The 20,217-nt window shown below is 37.9% G+C and overlaps 3 protein-coding genes across 7 annotated transcripts in view; 1 reads left to right on the plus strand and 2 right to left on the minus strand.

Moving 5' to 3' along the window:
* Window positions 1-7,838, minus strand: part of myo1g (myosin IG) — a 107,257-nt gene extending 99,419 nt beyond the window's left edge. The window contains exon 1 of the mRNA XM_077506019.1: window positions 7,707-7,838. The gene's annotated coding sequence lies outside the window, so the exon portion shown is untranslated. The remainder of the gene's footprint in view (window positions 1-7,706) is intronic.
* eya3 (EYA transcriptional coactivator and phosphatase 3) lies at window positions 63-14,333 on the plus strand. Of its 5 annotated transcripts, none has more exons than XM_077506020.1 (19): window positions 63-178; window positions 2,019-2,118; window positions 2,459-2,508; window positions 2,596-2,690; window positions 2,754-2,816; window positions 4,397-4,448; window positions 4,516-4,625; window positions 4,893-5,030; window positions 5,152-5,237; window positions 5,317-5,494; window positions 6,365-6,534; window positions 6,662-6,745; window positions 7,380-7,469; window positions 7,562-7,620; window positions 7,718-7,878; window positions 8,559-8,673; window positions 9,342-9,463; window positions 9,611-9,711; window positions 10,967-14,333. In XM_077506020.1, the coding sequence occupies exons 2-19, from the start codon at window positions 2,095-2,097 to the stop codon at window positions 11,045-11,047; spliced, it is 1,779 nt and encodes a 592-aa protein (XP_077362146.1). In that variant the 5' UTR covers window positions 63-178; window positions 2,019-2,094; the 3' UTR covers window positions 11,048-14,333. The 5 variants fall into 5 exon arrangements, with proteins under 5 accessions (XP_077362146.1, XP_077362150.1, XP_077362147.1 ...); XM_077506022.1 differs by having other exon boundaries at window positions 86-178; window positions 2,016-2,118; XM_077506024.1 differs by lacking the exon at window positions 4,893-5,030.
* On the minus strand, window positions 13,949-19,733 carry LOC144006913 (XK-related protein 8-like). Its single transcript, XM_077506029.1, has 3 exons — window positions 19,340-19,733; window positions 17,431-17,621; window positions 13,949-15,683 (listed from the first exon to the last, which is right to left on the minus strand). Exons 1-3 carry the CDS (start codon window positions 19,633-19,635, stop codon window positions 14,914-14,916), a joined length of 1,257 nt encoding a protein of 418 aa, XP_077362155.1. The 5' UTR covers window positions 19,636-19,733; the 3' UTR covers window positions 13,949-14,913.
* Window positions 19,734-20,217: the final 484 nt, after the last annotated feature.

Raw genomic sequence — 20,217 nt, forward strand, 5'->3', positions numbered from 1 at the left:
CTGTCGACAAGGCACCGGGGGACGCTACACATGTGAATCAACATTGTGCGCATGCGCACATAGCGCAGCAACGCCAACTTCCTGCAAAATAGTGCTCCCTATCAACAGACAAAGCTTTACAATTTGGATTCAAATGGAGATGCATAAATGTTAGCGTCGTGATTTCCCACCTTCAATGGTAAGACAGGTTTACTGGTTGTGGTGCCACTGTAATGCGTCGTTTTGTTTCTAATCAACTTGGCATTTTTTGCTGCGGCAGCAGGAGTGAGATGCTTTGCACGCTGCCATTTCAGTGTCCGCTCCTATGGCGGCCGAACCCGACTAATATCTGGAGCAAAAAAACTTTTATGCCCGTGCCAAACTCATGATCTCAGTGCTAGTACGACTATCGTATCGCTTATTAACCAATATGGGTAATAAATGTGACATTTGAGAAAAAGGCGTCCTGTTTTGCTATTTGTATAACTTTACTAAGCGCGTGCGTAAATAGCTAACATCGTACGTAGCGCGACGCTCTCTAAATATTAGCAATGCTAGCTGATCATAACATTCGATAATTGGTAAACAAGATGATCATGATGATTTGTTTGTTAATGTTACTTACCTTTAAATCGACGCCAAACGCGGCAGCAGTTTTCAGGAATTAGTCTGGTGCCGCTTCACCTTCATTAGACCACTCGGCTGGGTTATTTACTGGTTCCTGCTAATCTAACGGTGGTCGGCTATTTACAGACGGAACGGGGATTGAAATGCTTGCTCCGTTGAAGGTTTGACATGCAAAATGGCAAAGTCATGTTCGTGAGATTGGGTGGTGCAGATGGGGTCCAAATGCAACAACAGCAAAACGAATACTAGTAAATTGGGTCAGAACGCTATATAAATACTATATACTACTTGCTACGTTCAAATTGTGCAGTTTTGCTTATGCAAAAGGTTGAAAAGCAAATGGGAAATGTGGAAAAACTTAAATATGTCAGCAGATAATACAATTTTTGCTGTTTTGTTTGATTAGGAATAAAGCATGGAATATAATGTGGAGGGAGATGGGGGTACGTTTATGGTTGGTTACATTGTTATTTTCAGTTAACAAGACTTTTTTTTTTTCGTCATAAAAAAAAATCATTAGGTAGTGGGATAAGAATACTTCCAATGTATTTCCTTTATCATACAGATAACTGATAAACATATAGGCTCAGAATTTTTTTTTTCATTGACAATAAACCAAAAACAAAAGAACATTTATTGGAGAGGTTAAAAAAAAACACAAAAAAAAACAGACTCTTTGGTAAATTATTGATAATCAAGTTGTCGCTATAGTTATTTGAATCCGATATTTAAGTACAGGTCAGTAAAAGATGCTATGCGTTTAGTACCGCTAAAAAAGTATTCGGCGGTCTCAAAAGTATGTCAATTTCGATGACCTTTTCCCTCCAGGTGTTATGAGTTCACTTATATAAATCTTGTATGAACTGACATATGCTTCTCATTGGACCCAACCCCCGGAGGTGGCACACTTGATTCAGAACGTGCCGTCTTATGCGCCTCACGCGTTGGCGTGGTGTTCAATTTGCCGTCTGACCTATTTTCAGCTTCTGCGTCCACATTATGTCAGATGCGCGTTCCATGTCCCCTACTTTGACGGGAAAGCGAGCCGAGCGACGAAACAAGGTTAGATCTTATCCCCCCGCCCCCCGGGGCATCGTTTGCACCGGCGGCGTCCACCTGAGCGAGAATGTTTTCGTTTGACGCCAGTGAGGTCACATGTAAGGCGGCACGCTAGCCTAATCCCGCGCTAAGCACGAGAGTGGCGGGCAGTCACACCTGCCTCACCTGTAGGTCTCGTGCAGGATATGCGACCCAGACGCCCCACTTCCTGGGCTCCCCGTTGGGGGCGGTGCATCCATGCGTGTTTACGTGACAAGGGGAGGGGACAGTTTTGTATTGGGGGGGGAAAAACTAAATAAAGGCGTCACTTTCAGTCCACTTTTCAATTGTCAACTCTGTGACTGTCGAAGCAGGGTCCGCACAGAATCCCCAGGTCCAGAGAGTAGGCTTTGACGGCGCGCTGTCTTGTCGGGTCGCTCTGCCGCAGAAATGGATGACTCGCAGGAGCTGCCGGTAAGTGTGCCCGCAAGAGGGTGGGGGCATTTCACATTAATGACTAATGAATTTGAAATTGGGCGGTCCTGTAACTCTCTCACTGTTTCCCATCATTTCTCAAGAAATTCTTCTTTCCAATCCAACGTTGTTTGCTTCTTGTTCCTGAAAGCATCCAGTGAGCTTTTAATGCTGGAATGTGTGCTGAAACTAATTATGTGTATGAAACGTGCTATACAAATAGCAAAACTTGAACCCGATTTTTCTTTTACGCTTAACATTTTGTTGTAGATATAATTCATAAAAAAAAAAATTAGGTTGAGCTGCATGCTTCTTAGACTAATATAATTTTGGGGCACAGGCGAAGAAAGCCAAGCTTGACGTAGACAGTGGACTAGAGAAAGAGCAAAGGTATGAAGGAAAAAAAAACAAAACAAAACATGGCTCATTTATGAAAACCCTGTCGACTAAAATCTAGCATCTTGATGTGCTTTGTAGTAATTTGGGAGAGGATGGAAGCCCGAATGCTGTGCTAGCTCCATCGGAGCAAGGAAGCTCTTACTCTGCGCTGTCCATCTCCCAACTTGGCACACGTGAGTAGGAAATATGGAGAAAGCTGTGAATCACCGAAAATATAACTTGCTTGTTGATTACAGGGGATCGGGAGTCTGATGGCGAGATAGGAGGAGCGCCCCAGCTGAACTCGTATGCACACTCTGGTATGACTGCAGAAACATATTACGATTAAGTTCATAACGAATTAGAAAGGCAGTTTATTTAGCTACTTCAGTTAAAGTTGTTGACTTACTAATCATTTTCACTTGTATTCACTATTAGAACTTAAAATGCTGCCAAAAAACTGTGGCACAAACATATGAACTCACTGGCGCCATCTTTTGGCAGTTGTGAAAAGGGGGCTGCCTAATCCAGCCATTTAACAATTTCAATACATTTTTTTAAAAGCAAGAAAGAAAAAGCACGACTGCGTGAAGATTCCACTTTGTAATCACATAAATTCCTATTATTGTTATTTTAATAGAGTATACACCCAAATTTAGATGTGACATCACATTTTGTTGCAGCCTTAATTTCCTTTCCAACATAACATTTAAGGCCCAACAACATCCACAAAATGAATTGTTTGACTTACTTTTAGATGTCTTGAGTCTTCATCGTGCCATTTTCTTTCCATGGGTCCGTCTGCTGCATTTAGTTTTGTCCAATAAAAATATTTACAAACTGTTGTCATGAAAGGAAACAAAACTAGCCTGCAGCCATGGGCGACAGTTTCTCGATCCCACTTTGAGCCAGCACACCTGTTCCAATCAACTGCATGTGTGCTGGCTTGAATATAATTAGCCACTAGGTGGCGTTTCTCACTTTTAAGCATATATGCTAAATCAAGGGTGTCCAAACTTTTTCATTTGAGGGCCACATTCAGAAAATCAGAAGGACGCAAGGGCCACATAATGTTATGAAGAGAAATTGTGTTTAGTCCTAAAAATTGTACAAATAATTTATTTGTGCTTTTGCATATTTAGAAAAATGCTACAGTATATAAACCAATTTATTTGTAATATGGCAGTAGGGTTATTATAGTTTGGGAATTTTTCATTTTAGTTAGTTTTTATTAGTTTTTAGGGTGTTTCTGTTAGTTTTTTATTAGTTTTAGTTCTTTAATAAATGCTTAGTTTTAGTTAGTTTCAGTATTTGTTTTTTTTAATGTGCTTTTAATTTTTTTTAAATGTGTTTTACTTGTGTACAATATTTAAAAAAAAAGAAAAAAAAAACATGGGAGCGACGTCATCTTTTGGTGCTTTTCTATTGCTGTTGCTAGATGACATCACTTCTGTGTGACATACTTTCAAACGTCATTATCCCGGTTGACATCAAAATAAATCACACCAAAGACTAACACGAAGTACATTTTTGCTATAATTATGGTTTTAGTTAGTTTTTTAAATAAAAAATGTAATTGTAATTAATTAGTTTATTTTTTTTAAAAGCATTTTCGTTTTTATTTTATTTAATAAAAAAATTATTGTTTTGAATTTTAGTTTTTTCGTGAGTTTTAGTTAACTAAAATAACCTTTAATAGCACCTGTGTTTTTCGACACCCTCCCTTCTTAACTTTGACCATCTCCAAACATTTTTGTTTATTTTATTTGAACTGAGTCAAATGCCATTTTTAGCATATGTCGCGGGCCACTAAAAAAATGGACGGGGGGGCTGCAAATGGCCCCCGGGCCGTAGTTTGGACACCACTGTGCTAAATTGATGGTTGTTGTTGTCTTAATAGCAGACACAACAGCGGCGTCTGAATACACCCAACAGGTCTATGAAGGAAGCAAGTGAGTATGCGACATGAAATAAACGGCGATTTAAATGCACTTGTGTAGTAATTGCCTTTCTTTGCAGCCCTGCGGTGACATCATACCCCAGCCCGGCGACCTTCCCCCCACTGACTCAATCGGCTGTGTATTCAGCTTTTCCGCAGACAGGCCAAACGTACGGCCTCCCACCATTTGGTTAGTCGATTTTTTTTTTTCCCGCTCTTCTTCTTTCCTAACACGGTCTGCTCACTAAAAACATCGCATCGCACGTTTGTCACTTCACTTTAGTCGCCTCACTCTGCTTCTGCGCTGTGGAATCGATTTAGCTTTTGGGTTTTCCGCTCCAAACGCACAAAGCCCACCGCTTGACGGGAGGATTTTTGCAAGTCCTCGCTGTCTCCATTAACCCCCTTGCTGCCTCTTTCCTCCCTTTTTGCTTTTATTGCTGTCTGTCATCTTTAGGTGCTATGTGGCCAGGCATAAAAACAGAGACAGGTCTGCCAGAGGCGCCCTCTGGTGGCCAGCCTGGGTTTCTCAGCTTCAGCGCCACATATACCTCAAGCCAGCCAAGCCAGCTGCACTACTCATACCCCAGCCAAGGCAAGCGGCAGCATCACTTGCTCAGGACAATGCTGCACATTTTCGGCATTCTCCTACGGCGAGACGTGGCTTGTTTTCGTTCCGCTCGCCTCGATTGACATATGTGCGCCTTCCTCTCAAGGCTCAAGTTTCACAACATCCAGTGTGTACTCCAACATCCCATCAGCTACAGCCGCGACCACGGCATCCGCCACGGTAGCTCTCCAAGTAAGCGCGTTGAATATTTAAACGAGTCAGATCTGCATTCCCGACGTGACAGATCATCTTTGCGTTGGACTCCCCTCAGGAATTTAGTGGCTACAACTCTCTGGGACAGAGCCAGTTTCCGCAGTATTACAGCCTGCCTTCCAGTTACGCGCCCGCGGGCCTGCCCAGCAGCGACGAGCACGGAGCCGCCGTGGGAGGGGCCGTGTACTCGGCCGTTAAGTCCGAAGAGGCCGCCTCAGCTGGACTACCTCCCAGAGGTGACTTTTCAATCTTGTAACTGCAAATTATGCTTGAATACTATGGAGGACCAAAACTGCCAAAAATTCAAAATTAATAAATGACTAAGTAAATACATAAATGACTAAAAGTGAAAATAAAAACGGATATTAAAAAAAAAATAATAATTAGAAAATTATATCCAAATAAAATAGAAATGGAAATAAAAAGAACAAAAAATCTATTTGTATTTAATTTTTGAATTATACTTTGTTACATCCATTTTTATTTTCACCTTTAGTCATTTATATATTTTAGTCATTTATTTATTTATTTTTCATTTTCAGTTTTCATTTTCTTATTCAAATGAGGGGGGCGGTCCTAAGCGTGTTTTGGGTTGGACTCCGCCGTTGCACACTGCCTGTCATTGGTCGAGTGAGCAACTCGGCGAACAAGGAAGTCTCGCCGGCGTGCAACGGACGACTATCTTGTCCACTGTCACCCCGACTTGTTGCCTAGCAACTCAAGTCGCAAGCTAGACAGGACACGGTTAGGACCGCCCCCTCATTCGAGGAACATTTCGACTTGGCAGTAGGGAGTAAAACTGGCAAAATTCAAAATAAATAAATGACTAAAAGTGAAAATAAAAAAAAACAAATATAAAAAAAAATATAATTCAAAAATTAAACACAAATGTATTCAATTATGTATATTTCTGTTTAATATTTTTTTTTCGGGTATAATTTTCAAATTATATTTTTATATCCGTTTGTATTTTCACTTTTAGTCATTCATTTATTTATTTAGTCATTTATTTATTTTGAATTTTGGCAATTTTGGTCCTCCATAGAATACAGCAAGTTCGATTATTTATTTATTTTTTTCTTCTTCTTCCATTGTTTCTCTCGAAGATGCGTCCCCACCTGAGAATCTCCCAGGAGGAGCGGCTCTGCCTACTAGCGTGTCTCACCCCGCTGGAGCCAGAGACCAAGACGAGGTCGGACGTCGGAATTCAATGGGAAAAGCTAAAGGAAAGGCCAAAAAGGGTGACAGCTCCCCTTCTACTGAATCCGACCTGGAGGTAATCATGCCAATAATGCGTTGTATTTACTTGGTAACCATTTTAAGATATCAGTGTTATCATAATGTTTTTGAATACACTGAGTTCAATTATCTCTTGTTTTTTTTTGTTTTTTGTTTTTTTTAAGCGCGTCTTTCTGTGGGATCTGGATGAGACCATTATTATATTCCACTCACTGCTCACAGGCTCCTTTGCGCAAAAGTTTGGCAAGGTATGTCGACGTAAACAGTAGGGATGTAACGATATCCAAACATCACGATACGATATTACCACGATATGAAACGTCACGATACGATACTTATCACGATATTGTGGGGGGGTGGGGGGTGGGGGGGGGGGGTAGTTTAAAAAGATCACAATATTGTAAAAAAAAAAGAAAAAAAAAAGCTCATACTAAAAAAAGCACAATATTGTGCTTTTGTACATAACAGCAATGCATATAAACCACCTACAATCTCTAATAACAATATTGAGGCACTTACTTGGTAATGCAAGCACACATTGATCGCTTCACAAGCAAATTAGGTTCCCCTTCATCTGACAATCAGCAAGGATTTTAAACATAGAAGGCCAAAACATCCCTCATGAAAATTAAATTGCACTAATAAACTAGCCACTAGAGGGTGCTAGAACTGCACAAATGGAAATCAACCTGACTTTTTTTTTTTTTTTTTTTTTTTAACAGATGTGTTCCTTTTAAATATTGTGAACATGACGGCGACGATATTGTGGCAGTTTTAATATCACGATATCACGATAGTGCCCTTATTGTTACATCCCTAGAAAACAGTGACTAAAAATAACTAAGAAAATGGATATCTGAGCTCGTTTGTGTCCGGTATTAGGACCCAGCGACCATGCTGAACTTGGGCTTGCAGATGGAGGAGTTTATCTTTGAGTTGGCCGACAACCACCTGTTCTTCAACGACCTCGAGGTACAATTTCTTCGCTTACACTTACGCTTGCACTTTAAAGGATTGTAAAATGGATTCATTTTTTTTTAACAAGTTATACTTTCTGCTTTCAGGAATGTGACCAAGTCCACGTTGAGGATGTAGCCTCCGACGACAACGGGCAAGACCTAAGGTGCCCCCCCCCTTCTGTAAACTGCCAAAATAACATTTTCAAAAAGGATTTCTGATTATTTTCATGGCATTTGAGCGAATTGTCACCTGTTTCTCAGCAATTACAATTTCTTGGCGGATGGATTTAACGGCCCCAGCGGCGGAGGATCAGCTGGAACCACGACAGGCGTCCAGGGAGGTGTGGAGTGGATGCGCAAACTGGCTTTTCGCTACCGCCGCCTAAAAGAGATTTATAACACCTACAAGGGAAATGTCGGAGGTGAGTAGTGTTTTTTTGTTTTTGTTTTTTGAGTGAGGTCAATTTAAATTTTATTGATCATGCTCTTAAAAAGTCTTCCGTTTTATTTAGTGAATACTTCAGAAACACTCAGCAGATGGTGCAAATGTGCCCAATTTGACCAGTGAGCATATTTAAAGAGGAAGTAAAGTCCAAAATGTTCTGTACCCATAATCTAAACACAGCATTGTGATTAAAAGTACGTTTGTGGAATATGAATTAAGCAGCAAAAATCCACCCGTTTTTATCCAGCTCAGGGGGCGGCCATTTCGTCCACTTACTGTTGACTGAAAAGTGGCAAAATGGTCGCCCCCTAAGATAGATAAAAACGTGTAAATTTTGCCACGTAATTCATATTTCGCATGTAGTATTTAAACTAGTATAACATTATTGTAAACAACATTTTTTACTTCACCACCTCTTTAAACATTTAAAACTAGTTACAAGTCTTACTAGGTCATGAAGTCAGACTTTGTACATCAAACATGTTCCAGCCAAGATAAATAATAAAAAAAAAAAAAAGTGTTTGTTTTCAACTGTTTGCTTTAAGCTATCCTACATGCGACAACTTCCAACTAACAGAACTAATAATTGGAAACTGTAAAAAGAAAAAGAAAAAAAAGTGTAACGTGGTCTTGAATAATGCTGCTCATCTCATGCAGGCTTATTGAGTCCCGTGAAGCGGGAGCTTCTATTACGGCTTCAGTCCGATATTGAGAACGTGACGGACTCCTGGCTCAGTACAGCGCTCAAGTCCCTGCTACTCATCCAGTCAAGGTCTGCTTTTCACAACATTTCATGTTCTCCCTAAGGCTGTGCAATTAATAATAATAATAATTAATTAATTAATTAATTATTACACTCCACAATTACAAAGTCAGCATAATCGTAAAAAAAAAGATTATCAATACTAATTTTTGAGTTGTTTATACATTTGAACCTTTTTAAATATTAAAATAATTAATTTAATAAATTTTGTTTCATCCAAAAAGAACTTGCATAATTATAGTGTCAAGTAAATTTGTTTTAATATATATATATATATATATATATATATATATTTTTTTTTTTAACGTTTAAATTTTGTACCCAAAAAAAATCATCCTATTGCACAGTTCACATGCTGCACTCCAAATTTTGCCAAAATAAATAAATATTATTATAAATGTATTATTCCAAATTCTGTTCCACAATTAGTGTTTATTCAAACAATCATTTATTTTTTGGTACAACAGAAAATATTAAGACCAATTTAAAAAAAAAAATAATCGTGATTTCAATTATTTCCAAAATTATAGTGATTATTATTTTTCCCCATAATCGAGCAGCCCTAGTTCTCCCTCAAAAAAAAAATACATAAATAAAAATAAAAAAATCCCTCCTTGCAGCAGTTAGCAGGAATCACTGTATATAATCAAGTTATTAAGCATTTGTTTGACCACCAGGGGGAAGTGTGTCAACGTGTTGGTCACCACCACTCAGCTGGTCCCAGCGCTGGCTAAGGTGCTGCTGTACGGCCTGGGAGACGTCTTCCCCATAGAGAACATCTACAGCGCCACAAAAATAGGTACAGCCAGTTATGGGCCTTCTGTCGATGACTGTTCCGTCAAAATATGAACGCATTAGTCATAGATCACATGGAAAGTTGTCATGCGCACGTCCAATGTGATATTCTGCAAAACTGAGACACGACTGTGCCGTCTTTTGCCTGCAGGAAAAGAAAGTTGCTTCGAGAGGATCGTCTCTCGCTTTGGGAAGAAAGTGACTTACGTCGTCATCGGCGACGGGCGCGATGAAGAGTTTGCAGCGAAACAGGTACGTGCAACGCTCAAACTCAAATTTTGACCTAACATTCACAGGAAAATAGGGCTGCTCGATTATGGGATAAATAATAATCATGATTATTTTGGCAATAATTGAAATCCAAATTATTCAAACGATTATGTTTTGGTAAAAAAAACAAGAAAATGTTTAAGCATTTACAAATATTAAGACCTATTAAAAAATAGAAACAATAATTATGTAAGTTCCTTTTGAACCTAACATAATTAATAATAATAATAATAATAATAATATCCATCCATCCATTTTCTTGACCGCTTATTCCTCACAAGGGTCGCGGGGGGTGCTGGAGCCTATCCCAGCTGGCCTTGGGCAGTAGGCTGGGTACACCCTGGACTGGTTGCCAGCCAATCGCAGATAATAATAAATATATAAATATATAATATTTATGTTGGCAAAAACGAAGTTGGAGTGCAGCATGTGCACTGTACAGCGGGATGATTTTTTTGATACAAAACAAGAAAAATGTTTATATATATATATATATATATATATATATTTATATATATATATATATATATATTTATATATATTTTTTTAGGCAAATAAAATTATTTGAAACACTAATTATGCAAGTTCCTTTTGGATTAAACAATTTATTAAGTAAGTTATTTTAAAATGTAAAAAAGGTACAAATGTGTACATTTAAACAACTAAACAATTTGTATAATTTGTATTAATCTTTTTTTTTTTACAAATATGCTGATTTTTCTAATTGTGGACTGTAATAATTGAAATTATAATTGTAATTGAATTTCGATTAATTGCATAGTCTTATAGGAACATGTAAAAGTAGAACAAAAATTCTGACTTCTCAGTCACCTCCCATCACGTAAAGCAAAAGAATTTGTCTAGTGAAAGGTCACTAGCTTAATGCTAATGTATAATGTGAAATGTCATTGACATGCGAATGGAAATTAGCATAGATGTTACGGTAATTCTAAAACTTTAAATGAGCTCTGTGGGGACAAACAAATAGTACTGGAGTTAAGTTGGGGACCTTCTCTGCCTCTTCTTCTAACTCTGAATTGAGGCACAATGTTGGATTATGCTGTAGGTGTGCAACTAAATCCTGTAGACTGTAAAAACCCATTAAAAATGATTTGCCTAAAATTCTGAGATAATATTGCGAACGATGAACCAGATTAATTCAAATCTAAATAAACAGAAGAATAACAATTTGAATGAAATCGAAGTCTGACTCAATGTTTTTGTGGCCCCCACGTAGCACAACATGCCTTTCTGGCGGATCTCCGCTCACGGCGACCTGGTGTCCCTGCACCAAGCGCTGGAACTGGACTTCTTGTAAACAAGGCGACGGCGGCGGTGGAAAAAAAAAAGAAGAAAAGAAGAAAAAAAAAATCAAGCAGCCGCTTATCATTTCTGGACAGACACTGATCAAGAATCTTCTGCGCCTCCAACGCTGCTCACACGCATATTTACAGACAGCTGCGGGCTGGCGGACTGATGGTTCAAAAAAAAAAAAAAAAAAAAAAAAAAAAAGGAACTGAGGTGGAGCCGACTGTTTGGACCAGACTGGGCGTCCAGTCGGCTGCTTTCAACGTCCTCGTGCCCAGCGCTCCCTATTCTTTGGCAGCTAATCTCGCCACAGCTACAATTTGTACTCATTCAGACGCAGAAGGGATGACGACGTCGTCGTTTGATCCCCTTTCTAATGAAAACATCTCCTTCCTGATTTCAAATTACCAAAGGGCCTTTTGCTTTATGTGTGTAGTTGTTAGTTTGCATTCAAAACATTTATTTCTGGCCTCGTTTGCACTCGTTCTGTTTGCACTCATCTTGACGACATCCATAAAGTATAGCCAACTGCGGGAAAACCAAAATCGACCGCTCCGAAAATGATTACAATTAGGGATAGACCGATAATCGGCATTTTGACAAATATCGGCATCGGCCGTTTTTGGAATCTTAAGGCCGATAAAGCTGGTAATCTCACTGAGCAGTGAATACTTGTGAACGTACAGCAAATTTGGGCTTTTCATCAGAAATTGCCATTTGTTGACAGTCAGTTTTGATTAGTCGTAAACACATTTGGAACATATTCAGACCATTTTTCACTGTGGAGATCTTTTGAAACGTTTGACAAACCCGAACAAAAAAGCCCAAATGAGCTACATTCGGACGCATTGTCACTCAGTGAGATGCAGGGAACTTATCATTTATGGTCGAATTCCACTTTATAAAAAAAATAAAAAATAAAAAAAATAGGAACTCCTGACACTTTTTATTTAAAAAAAATAAATAAATCAAGAAATTATGTTGAAATTTTAGAAAACTTTATTTACAGTAGAAATCTTTTGGGATCCATTTACTATATATTATTATTTATTATTATATATTATTATTATTATTTTATTATATTATTATTTTTTTAATTTAGCTTAACACATTCTAATGACCCTGGAACCTCTGCAATTTTTGTTATACTTTTTTTAAACAAATCTGGCAAGTTATTAATAATAATAATAAAAATAAAAATATTTTCATTTATGGATCTATTTAAATTTCCACTTTATATAACTCCCTACACTTTATTTAAAAAAAAAAATGTTAATTTTAGAAAACTTTTTTTTTTTACAGTAGAAATCTTTAGGGATCTATTTACTTGCTTTTTAATTTTTATTTTAGAATTAATAAATTAAAATAATAAATACATAAAGAAATACATAATAATAATAATAATAATACAGATTTTTAGAATTAGTATTTTATTTTATTTTTTATTATTATTTGTATTATTATTATCAATAATTTGTATTATATTATTAACAACCATGGAAGCTCACTACAACTTTTGTTGCAATTTTTTAAACAAATCTGTTAATACAGTTTAAAAGGATTTTTTTTTTTCTATTTTACTGCAAATGAATATCTGCTTGAAATATCAGTTATCGGCCTCCTTGACTACTAATAATCTGTATTGTTATCGGCCTTAAAAAAAAAATCGGTCTATCACTAATTACGATCGTGACGACGGCGGCAAAGCATTTTCTCAATGAAATTCCTCAACCGACTTCGATGTAGTTCAGGAATTTCGAAGTGCAGAGGTTGACTGTTATTCAGCATGTTTGCCTCTCTTGTCGCCGCTAAAACATTTTGAAATGAGGAACTATTAAGAAGGAACTCTCACGAGGAAGGAAATATAATAACTCAATCACAGCCAACTGTTCCGCCACAATAAGAAGTGAGAATCAATTCAAAGTGGTATTTGTAACAAAAAAGGTTTTGACCCTGTGGAAATGAAAAATGCAACTGGAGTTTTCAGATGAGCTGAAATGTGTTCACTTTATGCTTTGAGAGAGCCTAAGTGTCCTTCAAGTGTTCACGTATGGAACATGGTATTAAAAATTCAAGGATTTGTTGGCCATTTTTGTTTAAACACAGAGATAAGAGTGCAACCCTTGTAAATAATTATCTAGGTCACATTTTGTAGTCCCCCCGCCTCTTTACAGAAATGACAGGCGATTCTATCCATATGTCAAAATGTAGCAGAGAAATATTCAGTGCAGTTTTTAGCAAATCAGCTCCTGCACTTTTATCCACAAAAAGTGCTTCATTCATGCAATTGAATGTCAAAGAAAAAGTTCGACAAAAAAAAAAATGAAATGAATCGAATCCAGCAGTTGAGCAACTTTACGTTTTGCAAGTCAGAATCTTGATATGAATTGTGTTTAAGTGAATTATTGACATCATGCAAACTCAAAACGGTACAAACGAGACGGCAACTGTGCAATACGTCGTCCCATTGCTCGTGAACGTTCGTTTAAAACTCAAGTCGACTTTGTGTCCACGCGACATGATGACTGAACAATTCTGAGCGTGAAGGTTTCGTCTTTACTCACTCGCAGCTTTTGGACCGTTAAGAATGTGTATTTGTGTGTGTGTGTTTTTTTTTGTTTTTTTTTAAGCATATTTATATTGTGCCTTTAACCGTCTGTATGCATAATTTCGTCCCTCCCGACCGCCAGGTGGCGGTGCTGTAAAACAAGCACGGAATCCCCCTTGTCGCGACAGCGTTCCGTGCTGGTTACAGCTCCGCCACCTGGTGGTCGTTCGGGACTCATAGAACCGCAGTTACGTTCGTAACTTCCGTTTTGTTAAGTCTTCATAACAATGTATTGTTATCCCAAGTGTTATTTTTTTTTCTTTTCTTTTTTTTTTTAATGCCGTTTTGGTTATTGTGAATTCAGGATATTCTTTCAAATAGTCATTTTTCTCTCAGTTTAGATGTCAGCAACCTTTTGTTTTAAATGTACTCGAGGAAAAAAATATATATTTCACGGATCCTGTGTGCTCTGTATTACTGTTGGAATAGATTCATTTACCATTTATTAGTTGCTGTGACATCATGCTAGCTTGGAGACAATCAATAAGTAATACTTGGTATTACTGCCTCGAATTACTCAATGTGGTAACAAAAAAAGGAAGTTAGACAAAGCATTTGTATGTTTTTTGTTCACTTTATGTACAATTGACAAATTGTCGCTTCTGATACATGAAACGATTTTGTGATTACTCTGCATGCCGTGTCTGTTTTCAAGTAAACAATGGGGATGCAATGTTAAAAAGTACAATAGTATTCAAAGCGCTTTTTTTTCTCCGTTTCTTTAACCAGTCTTCTTTTTTTATTATTATTATTATTATTATCTCATGGTCAGGACTCGTGGGGGGGTCTTTTAGACCACCGTAGCCATTGAGAACGTCTCTGTCAGGATTTCCTGTTTATCTGATAAAATCAGTACATTGTAAATATGCTGACCGGTGCCTTTGCATATTTTCTTTTATTTAATACTTATATAATGTACACTGTACTGTAAGTATTTGAATACTCATTTTGGTACATATTTAAAGCACACATGCAGTTTTGTTGTTCAAATTGCAACCCTTTTGTGCTATGATTCTCATAAGGGTTCAACTATGGTAGTTTTACTTTCATTCTGCCTGCTCATATTTTAAAACGTGTGGACTATGCACAGTTGGCAGAAGATCTCCAGTATTGATTATGGAGGACGATAACTAACAATGACACTTGTAACAGCTTGTCCAATGTACAAATAATAGTAAAATCCTAATCGGTCCTCATTGAGATTGGGGAACTGCTCCCAGTTCCTCGTGACGTACAGTACATGCGTGTCGGTCATCCATGTGCTCGTGTCATGAGTAGAAATTCTCCGCCAACTTCCTCATTCTTTTATTGGAAAGTCTGGTGTCGACTTGTGACACGGCGCCGTCCACTACGTCTTCAGTGGTGTAACTTGGATTGATAATGTGAGGAACGTCGCTCTCCACCGCCATATCACCGGCTGAGAACATGACCGCCTTCTCGGAAGGGCTCACAGCATCTCCTTTCAGCTCCTTTTTAGAAAGGTTCGGATGGCAGAACTTGTAATAGAGTATTTTGACAATGAGGCCAAAGATGTAAAGTGCAACCACACTGATGACGACGATGTAGGCGTAAAAGAGGGGGATTTTAAAAGAAAGGGGTTGCGTGTGCATCCTCCAGCACCACAAACCGCACATGACGGAAACATCAAGCAGGTGGAAGCCGTGATACAACGTCGTCTTGATTCTAGTCCTCTCGTCCACCACGTTGAACCAGGCAAAATACCAAATGAGGCCCACGGTGGCCTGGTAGAGCAACTCGCCACCCGGGCTCTCCATGAACTCCGTCTTGCAGCGCCAGGCGGAGAAGAAGAGGAGCATCCAGGAGCAAATGAAGTGGGCGAAGACGAAGCAGGGCAGGACGGAGGCGAAGAGGGCGATGGCGACCAGCCGGGAGAAGATGAGAAGAAGGTTCCAGATGAAGTAGACGAGTGACGAGAGAATGGGTTGTTTTTCTTTGTCGGGCAGGAAGGAGCGGAGGGAGCGATGGTACGTGGTCACACTGAAGGCGATAGCTGAAGCCGAGCCCAAGGCCTTCAACACTGAGGATGACGTCACATTAGACAGGCTAAATGGCTATGTCGATACATATAGACCCAGCAGGACGTCAATTCGTTTGTTAGCAGCTAGCAAGCTAAGATAGCTTAACAACTGATATACAGCAAGACAAGTATATCCGGACACAAACGATTTCATGAATGACAATTTACACCATGAAAGTAGTGATCGACATACTGTTTCAAGCAAAAACAACATACCTTCAGCTTCTGCTTCCACTTTTCCCTCCAACAAACTCCTTTTTTTTTTTTTTTTTTTTTAGCTAGCAGCTCCAAACGACTGGTTTCATTGAGTCGCAGTAATGTAGTGTCCTACTCGGGACGTTTTTTTTATTTCCAACCTTTTAACGAAAACGCTCGCTGAAAATCACATGCATTTGTTATGGGACGTTTGCCCTCCGTGAGGCGCAGCAGAGCAGTGACGTCAGCTGGAAGGGTCTATTCACGGGTCACTATTCACGAATTTCTGAAAGGCCCTAAATTGTCACAAGTTGGCGCCATAATCCTTGTGTTAGCACAAGCTACAGCATTTCAATTCAACTATTTAATAATACACTTCAAGCTATTTAATTCGACTCCCAATTGACGTTTACTGCCAAACCAAACAGAAAACCAAGAAAATTAAACTGTGTATTTTGAAGAACTCAACAAATGACTAAAGAAAGGCCCTGCTAGCTTGATGCTAACGCTAATTAGCATCTATGTTGTCGTGTTTTAATCCAGAGTTTATCGAGTTAGGTCACCCATTTTCTTTTTCTTTTTTTTTTTTTTGTAACATGTTTTGTTTATTTACTATTGTTTAATTTTATGTTAGTAAGAACAACTTATTAGTATATTATTATGATAGAAGTATTGGAAGTAGGACTAGATATGTTTTTGTATGTCCTCCTCATCCTTTTGAACATGCAAATGATGATACTATTGATGTTTTTTTTCTTTTTTTTTCTCTCCTTTTTTAACTTCAACTTGTATTTCGTACTTGTGATGTGTTTGTTTATATGTTCAATAAACCCAATCAATCAATCAATCAATCAATTTTACATTAAAAAAAACACAAAGCACACTATAGCTTACTTAGCAAAAAAATAAATCCAAAAAAATAAACGTTGAAATATATTATTATTACCTTCTGTTATTTTGTGGAAGAGCATTTTATTGTTTTGCCTGCAACTACGTGTGGCTGGCACAGATAAATTAATTTAAAAAAAAAATGTTTTATTTGGAAATAATTTTTGGTCGAAATCATTGACACTGAATAATTTCCCCGCACCACACCTGATAATCTTTTACGGCACAAAACTGTGCCATGGCATACTGGCTGAGAATCACTGCTTTAACTCTTTAAATTAAAACATGGAACACAGTCAAGTGCAGCAATGTATACATACATTTTACAATATAACACTACTCACAGGCAAATATTCTCCATATTAGTGATGTACTGTACTAATAGCTCTGAGGTGTTGAGGTGACACAATGAAACTTTTTTTATGAGTACCACTAATATGAGCTCTAGGCAGGATTTGTGATATGCTGAAACGGTTTAATGGCATTTACATTCATTTCAATGACAAAAGCTGATTTGAGAAAAAAAAATCACTTTTTTTTTTTTTTTTTTTTGCGCTCAGGGTGCCGACTTGTGGTGCCAATGACTGTTAAAACGTGAGGAGGAGCTTCATTTAGCCTCAACTAACTGAACAATCCCACCTTTGTGACGACTCCTACGTTTTACCTGTCAGAGGATCCAGCTGGCCCTGCCGCAGCATGATGGCGAGCATGAGGACCAGTTGCGGCGCACTCTCTGATGCAGCCTCGAAGATCCGCAGCATGCTGAGGTCGTGAGTCAGGAACACTGCAGAGCCTACTGGATATTGGGTCTTGGTAATGCAACTGGAGGATGTGACCTCCACAACGGCAGCATGCCTGAGAAAGAACCGTATCGGACACTTAACTCAGTAGCTCCCAAAAACGTATAAAGATTACATATTTTAAATGTTTTAAATGTCCCAAAGACGTATTTATACGTTTTTTTGTTTTGTTTTTTTATGCCAGAGCATAGAGAAGGCTTTTATGCAGTCTCTCTACTGCAGAAAATGGTTGAGTGGCAGCAGAGTATAAGAGATCAACCAGGCCATGTTAAAACAAGCTGATTTTGAAGCATATTTGTGAATAATGATGTAACTTAGCTATGTTCTATTGCTAATTGCTGCCCAGCGGAAACAGACAGGAATATACTTTTTTTTTCCTGATAAAAGAAGAGACTCTAATCTCTCTTTTGGTAGGTTCCATATTTTTTTTATAGCAATAGAACATTATATTCCGCGGGCCTTGCAAAATCTGTCAAAATCCAGGAAAACACTTCAGTGAAAATGGCTGGGAGTGAATGAGTTAAATACACACATTGCTGTGAACAAAAGAGATTCATAAATTGATTATGATTCAGTTACTGATTTGGATCGTACCATGTTCGAAAATGTTCAAACAAATATCTTATTTTGATTCCATGCGACCCGACATTGGAGAACTGTTTAGAGCAGTTGTGTCCAAACTACGGCCCAGAAGCCCATTTTCGGCCCGTCGTCCATTTTTTAGTGGCCCGCGACATATGCTAAAATTGGCATTTGACTCAGTTCAAATAAAATAAAACAAAAATGGTTGGAGATGGTCAAAGTAAGACGGGAGGGTATTGAAAAACAGGTGAGTTAACTAGAACTAATGGAAAAAACTAAAACTAAAATTCAAAAAAATATTGTTACCGAAATAAAATACAAGTGAAAATGCTTCTAAAAAAAAAAAAAAAAAAAAAACTAACTGAAACTACATTTTATGTTTACAAAACCAACTAAAACTAACTATAATTATAGCAAATGTCCTTCGTTTTAGTCTTTGGTAATTAATTTAATGCATGAAAAGTAAAAGTTGAAAGTATGTCACACAGAAGTGATGTCATCTTGCAGCAGCCAATAGAAAAGCACCCTCAGATGACCCATGGTGTTTTTTTAAATATTGTGCACAAGTAATACACATTTAGAAAAAAAAAAAAAAAAAAAAAAACTAATACTGAAACTAATAAACAAAACTAAAACTAAGCATATTTTAAAGACAGAACCAAAAAAAAAAAAAAAAAAAACAGAACCACCCTGAAAACTAATAAAAACTAATTAAAATGGAAACTATGATAACCCCCAAATAAATTGGTTTATATACTGTAGCATTTTTCTAAACATGCAAAAGCACAAATAAATTATTTGTACAATTTTTAGGACTAAACACTATTTCTGTTCAGAAAATTATGTGGCCCTTGCGTCCTTCTGATTTTCTGTATGTGGCCCACAAATGAAAAGGTTTGGACACTCCTGGTTTCGAGTCTGAAATTCAGACAATAAGAGGCCAATAAGCAAATTGCAACGCATTACATAACTGCAACATGCTGAAGCCCCCCTGCCAAAAAGTCAAGTGTTGGTTCACAGACTTCACACAAATTCCTATAAATTTATTTTGTTTCACGTTCCTGTAAGTAGGAATGTTTGCATGAACTGGAGAGTGCAGAGCAGGCTGTCCACATAAATAAAAAATAAACAATCTGTCCAAATAAAAAATACACCACCCCCACATGTTTAAAGTTGACTTTCTATACAAACCTGAAGTAAACTCCCAGCTGTAAAAAGTGCACAGCCTTCAGCTGCCTCGGACTGAGACACTTCTCAACCTTTGTCACCCGCGGAAAGTCATCGTAAGTATACCACAGCCAGCTGTAGGTTTGAGCAAGCACAGACGAGCCCAGCAGGACAAATATCAGTATGCCGAGATAGATATATTGCTCTTCCTGGTATAAAGACACAGCAGTCCCAATGTCCAACCCAATGTCCAACAATAGAAATGCCAGGCCGGCATAAGTGAGGAAACAATCCACCTTGGACAACTTGAACACACTCATGGTTCCACTTTGGACTGCTACATGCTGATAGAGCTCTTCCCACGGCAGACGGCACTCTCTCAATCACTAACTTGAACAGAAAGAAGCCTCTAGTTAGGCACTCCTCCTTCATAAAAATCCTGCCCTCAAGGACTGACTACTCTTAAAGGTATACTGTCAAAAAAAAAAGAAAAAAAAGAAAAGAAAACTCATGGGGATAACTGTCATTGTGTTACTTTCAGTTTCATGTTTCAATCACAAAGTTGCAGTTTTAAACTATAATAGTACATCGGACTTCCATTTATATGAACTTTATAAGGGCAAATGTCAAAATTCTAGTGCTGTCTAGCGAATATTCCTAGAATCGATTAATCTATCAATTAATAATTTGTTTCACTTTCAGTTTGCATTACAGTGTATCACAGAACCATTTTCTTCCCCGATTACTGTTCATTAACCAGTGATTGGTGCTTATTCCATACTTCACATTCATAATGATTAAAAGAATTGGTATTGATGTTGTAGGCTACTGTTACCAGTCATTGTTTTCCAAAGTAAGAACAAATGTTTGCAAATGTCTTATTTTGATCAAGACACAGAATA

The sequence above is a fragment of the Festucalex cinctus genome, chromosome 19, assembly GCF_051991245.1.
Source record: "Festucalex cinctus isolate MCC-2025b chromosome 19, RoL_Fcin_1.0, whole genome shotgun sequence".
Taxonomy (NCBI): Eukaryota; Metazoa; Chordata; class Actinopteri; order Syngnathiformes; family Syngnathidae; genus Festucalex; species Festucalex cinctus.